General features: G+C 37.0%; 1 protein-coding gene across 1 annotated transcript in view; it reads left to right on the top strand.

Moving 5' to 3' along the window:
* The first annotated feature begins 3,120 nt into the window (after positions 1-3,120).
* The window catches only part of LOC111380592 (V-type proton ATPase 16 kDa proteolipid subunit-like), a 4,163-nt gene continuing 2,048 nt past the window's right edge, over positions 3,121-5,235 (top strand). The window contains exons 1-2 of the mRNA XM_023004196.1: positions 3,121-3,384; positions 3,471-3,756. Of these exons, the coding sequence (XP_022859964.1) occupies positions 3,306-3,384; positions 3,471-3,756 (365 nt within the window). The 5' untranslated portion in view covers positions 3,121-3,305. The remainder of the gene's footprint in view (positions 3,385-3,470; positions 3,757-5,235) is intronic.

The following is a 5,235-nucleotide window of genomic DNA, read 5'->3' as shown; positions in this document are numbered from 1 at the left end:
TATTTTTTCTTTAAACTTAAATTTCATTTACTTCCTACATCCAATTTAATTTACTCGTCATTAGCTCGATATCCACAAATAACATAGTAAATAAAACTATACATGTAGCAAAATTCATTTAACAATATTGATAATGATATAATTATAAGATATTTTCAAAATTCGTATTAGCTTATTTTCATTAATATTATATTATTTTAAAAAATTACAAATTAATTTTTGACCCCACAATCCAAAAAGGTTGGGTCTACCCCTGTGTGTAGTACTCTTTCATCCAATCACTGAACCATGCAAATTAATATAATAATAGTCCCTCAATAGTGTGTGTTATGTGTTGACACACTTGGCCGACCCACTGATGCCCCATGGCCCACTCATGCCGAACTACGTGGCATCCTAGTCGAGGCTCCCTGGCCAATAGAAATCAACTAACATACCGAGACAACACCCATGACGTGGTCCAAATGTCAGCGCCGAAGTGAATAAGCCGAGGTGGTTTGTCTTGCTGAAGCTCTTCACGTCGAGACCCATCATACCGAAGCCTAGATGCCCTAAGCAGCACTCCTCCTCAAAGTTTGGTCTTATATAAGGATCATTCCTGATTGATTGATGGGACGCCCATCATAGAGTGCAAGCGTCTTGTGTTATCAAAATAGTAGTAGAGCCGCCAATTAATAAATGTGTAGCAAGCTAGGAAGTCGAGTGTAATGTCTATAATTTAACATGTAAACTTACGAGATAAGGCCACGTGTACTCCCAACTGAGGATCACGATCTAACTTGTAATACTATAAATACTCTCCCATGCATCTCTTACAGGGAGAATGCAAGATTCAATACAAGAACCAAGATTATACTTTATTTACTCTCTTAATACACTTTATTCAACAATCTTTTCACCATCTTGCAATACAATACTATATGAATTCATACTCGCATTCTACAAAAATCGATTGATAATTATTGTACAATCATTATGCAAACTTATCACTGGATTCCTAATGTTCTCGTCCCACGATGTTGAACTGCTTCCACGCCCTTGATCAGTCCATTTGAGACCGTCCACGTGTTTTAGCGTGTTGGACTAGGCTTACGTGTGCGCTGGTCAATCCAGTATCTGTTGGCAACATTTTTTGAGATTAATAGTGTGTTTAAGAATATTTCTTTGCTATTAAAACTTAAAATTAAGAAAAATTGTAGAAGAAGTCCCCCATCTATTAAATTTGTGAAAAATATTCTTAATTTTTATTTCTTGTCGTTAAATTTTTGTTACTTAATTCATTTTTCCGTCTCCCTATCCAACTGTCCTTCGGGAGAGTAGGGAGACTATGGGAGATAGAGTGACAGCCGGAATGCTAACATAGAACTTTTTTGTTTTTTAGATGTGTGTTTTTGTGAATTTACATTTTACATATTATTTTTTATAAAATGGAAACAAAATCTCTCTATCAAAAAGAATAAATGAATTTATAGCTACATCATTATAAATAGATTAAAATGTATGAAAAATGTAAATTCTAAACAAGCTTTGTAAAGTTGGAGGAGGAGTTCATCTGCCACCGGTGCGTTGACCCAAACGGTCGACGTGTTGGGAGATGGCTGAAACTTTGTAAAGTATGGAAGGTAATGAGGCGTCCGAGGCGATGACCCAAAAGGGCCTTCGCGTCAGGTGCGTTCAAACTTTGTAAAGTTGGAGGAGGAGCTCATCTGCCACCGGTGCGCTGACCCAAAAGGTCAACGCGTTGGGAGATAGCTGAAACTTTGTAAAGCATGGGAGGAAACGCAGCGTCCGAGGCGATGACCCAAAAGGGCCTTCGCGTCAGGTGCGTCCAAGCTCTGTAAAGTTGGAGGATGAGCTCAATACGAGGCGACTCAAACGTCAAATGATTTGACAATTGTTGCGTGTTTTCAAGATAACAGTTAGGTGCCATGCCCATTCTCCTAAAAGGCTGCTGCAGCTACTAATTATTATTGACGACTAGTTGTAACCGAGGTCCATAGCAAGTTTATATATTTTCTCCTCCCCCTTTTATTGTTGATTTGCATAGCCCCTGGGTACTGTTCCGATCACTCAAACCTGACTTGACCGTCGGAGTGTATACGGCCGCCGCCACCCCCGCTGGTTTCGGCCTTGTGCGCCTGACTATTCGCTGATTGTACGTAGGGAGGAATATGTGGAGTAGCTTTCCTTTGGCCATGTGGAAGGACCGATTTCCGGGGTCAACAATTATGATAGATTAGGAATTTACAACATAACTGCAAAAATTAGTTTCTACTTAAAAAACCCTAAAATAATCCATCTCACCCTCCCAAAATCAACCACCCCATTTGCGAAGTATGTTACTCATGCTTCGCTCTTCCCATTTGAGAGCAACAGCTTCTTGACTCGGTCCATTTAACACCGTTTATAGTCTTAATTTAATGTCAAACAAAAAAAAAAAAGAACTTGTTTAATGAGCCATGTATGCGATGGAAATACATGTGTCGATTCTGGTGGTTCATTGTGAACTTTGTAAAAATTGTGAGGGACAATTCCAATAGCGGTGGCCTCATTTGAAGTGGTCGTGAAAGATGGGTTGCGATAGTTGCTGTGCTGTAATAGTGATTGGTTGGAGTTGAGAAACCGATCCAATTTTAGGTTTGGAAGAGAATAGCAATGATGTTGGTATATAGGGTGTGATAGGATTGGAGGTGCATAGTGGTGTAGCAGTCGTATGTGATAGTCCGGTGGTCATGTATTAGTTGTAGATTTTTGGGTGTAACCCCTGTTTGATATTCATTAAAATGAGTGTTTTGTGCGAAAAAATAAATTTTGACATAATGATTTTTTTTAGAATATGTAGCAAAAAGTCGAAAAAATTATGGGTCTATGTACAAAGTATTTTACTGTATAAATATATGATTAAAAATGAGTTTGGAAAAAGAAAAAAAAAAGTAAGTTTTGATTTAAAGGGTGCCAACAGCCAAGTGAGGCTAAAAAGGAAGTATTTGTGGAATGAAAAAGTAATTAATAGTAAATTTGGAATTAACTCAAAATATATTCACGCCAAGCCCAATCCAGTTCGGGACCCAAAATCAAATCCCAAATACCACGTGTTCGACGCGGATTGACACTTCATCAATTATTGGCTCCTCTTCTTCTCTTCTTCTAGACCATACGGTCCATACATCATACATCTAAACAGGCAGCAAAGAGGACTAAGATCCATTCATCCATACCCCCAAACCATCCGTCTCTGTAACTGTAACTGTTAATTCAACGTAATTTTTCAGATCCGTTAGTAAATTTTTGCAATCCAAACAAAAATGTCTTCAATCTTTAACGGCGATGAAACTGCTCCCTTTTTCGGCTTCCTCGGCGCCGCTTCTGCCCTCGTTTTCTCCTGTAATCCTCAGATCCTTCAAATCCACGTATTGGTTTGATTGTCGATATTTTCTTGATAATTTGTTTGTTTTCGATCATTTTTACAGGTATGGGTGCTGCGTATGGAACGGCGAAGAGTGGGGTAGGTGTAGCGTCGATGGGAGTTATGAGGCCGGAGCTGGTGATGAAGTCGATCGTGCCAGTGGTTATGGCTGGAGTGTTGGGTATTTATGGGTTGATTATTGCTGTGATTATCAGCACTGGGATTAACCCCAAGGCAAAGGGTTATTATCTGTTCGATGGCTATGCGCATCTCTCTTCAGGCCTCGCTTGTGGCCTTGCTGGTCTCTCAGCTGGAATGGCAATTGGGATTGTTGGCGATGCTGGCGTCAGGTATAATTGAACTATCGATTGATCTCGTGATCTGTAGTTGAATAAATTTAAGTTTTATTTTTTTTTCCCTGTGATCTGGATGCTCAGAATTAGTGGAAATTGTGATGCTAAACCTTTGGTCAATTTAGTTTCCCATGTGACACTTTTGAACCTCATTTAGGGATTTAAGTTAATTCGGCTAGCTTATATGGGTAGATCACGAGGTCTAATTCTAGAGAAATGTGACGGGACAAATTTGTTGGCATTTGTATCATATGGATAATATAATACAGTGGGTGGCTAGCTAAATAGGCCATCTGCACCAAAAAATGGTGCAAAACACGACCAATGCAACACTAAACTTTGCACCATTTTACACCAAAATGGTGCAAAGTGTCTAAAGTCATTTTTACCCTTCATTTTCCTTTCCCAAATAAATTGATTAAGGGTATTTGTGTCGCTTGTGCTATATATTTTTTAATACAATAAATTAATTAAAAGAAGAAAAAATTTTAATTATAATAAACACGATTATTTAATTTTAACCTGAAATATATTAAACTACGACATACACAAGTTAATTTGATTTTATTGGAAGAAAACGATACATAAAAAAGTGCATAGTTTAGTAATCGGGAAGACCGCTGCTAGATTCTCCAATATCATCAAAATAATATTTTGATTTCGTAATATCATAATATCTAAATTCGAAATGCATTGTACTATTTTTTAGTGGCATGATTTAATATTTTCATTTTTGTAGCTTTTTTACTAATTGTACTATATTTTTTATATTTATTAATGAATTTATTCTTTTCCTTAATTTATCGTAATTATTTATTGAGTGATTTATGTATTTATAAAATAATTAAATAAATAATTTTTCAAATAAATAAATTATAAATAATAAAAAAAAGGAAGAAAATGGTTAAACACTGTTCGTTTGATGTAAGTTTTGGTGTAATGGTTGGAAATGAATTTTAGTTTGGTGCAAAATGGTGGATATTTTGGTGCAACGCTGGAGATTACCTTCTTAGTGAAGGTCAATCTTGTGGTTGCTGTGTTACTGTGAGTGAGTTGTTAAACTTAGTTGATTCGCTTATTGGATGCAATATTATTTATTTATACGTGCAATGCAAGTCAGGAATGAATCTGAATTCTACTAGTAACCTGATTACTCCTTTGTAAACATCGCTACAATCTTCTATGTGAGATGATGATCTTCGAATTACTTGATGATAGTTATTTGTGAAAGCAAAGGCAGAACTAAATAATAATGGTGCCGATGTAAAGCAAAACATTGATTACTTTACACCCTATAGAGTGAAAAATAGACTAATAGAGAGTAAAAAAACAGCTAGGAGAGGGAAGAAGGTATAAAAGGAAACAGGATTGGTGGTCAATGATAGTTGGACTTTTTGTCTGCCTTGTTGGATTTCACGAGGGTTTAAAGTTACTGCTTGAGGAGAAGAGAGGGGGGGGGGGGGCGTTTTTGTTTTT

This window comes from Olea europaea, chromosome 3 (genome assembly GCF_002742605.1).
Source record: "Olea europaea var. sylvestris chromosome 3, O_europaea_v1, whole genome shotgun sequence".
Classification (NCBI taxonomy): Eukaryota; Viridiplantae; Streptophyta; class Magnoliopsida; order Lamiales; family Oleaceae; genus Olea; species Olea europaea.
Note: the sequence above shows the minus strand (reverse complement) of the source record. Positions and strands in the feature narration are given on the sequence as shown.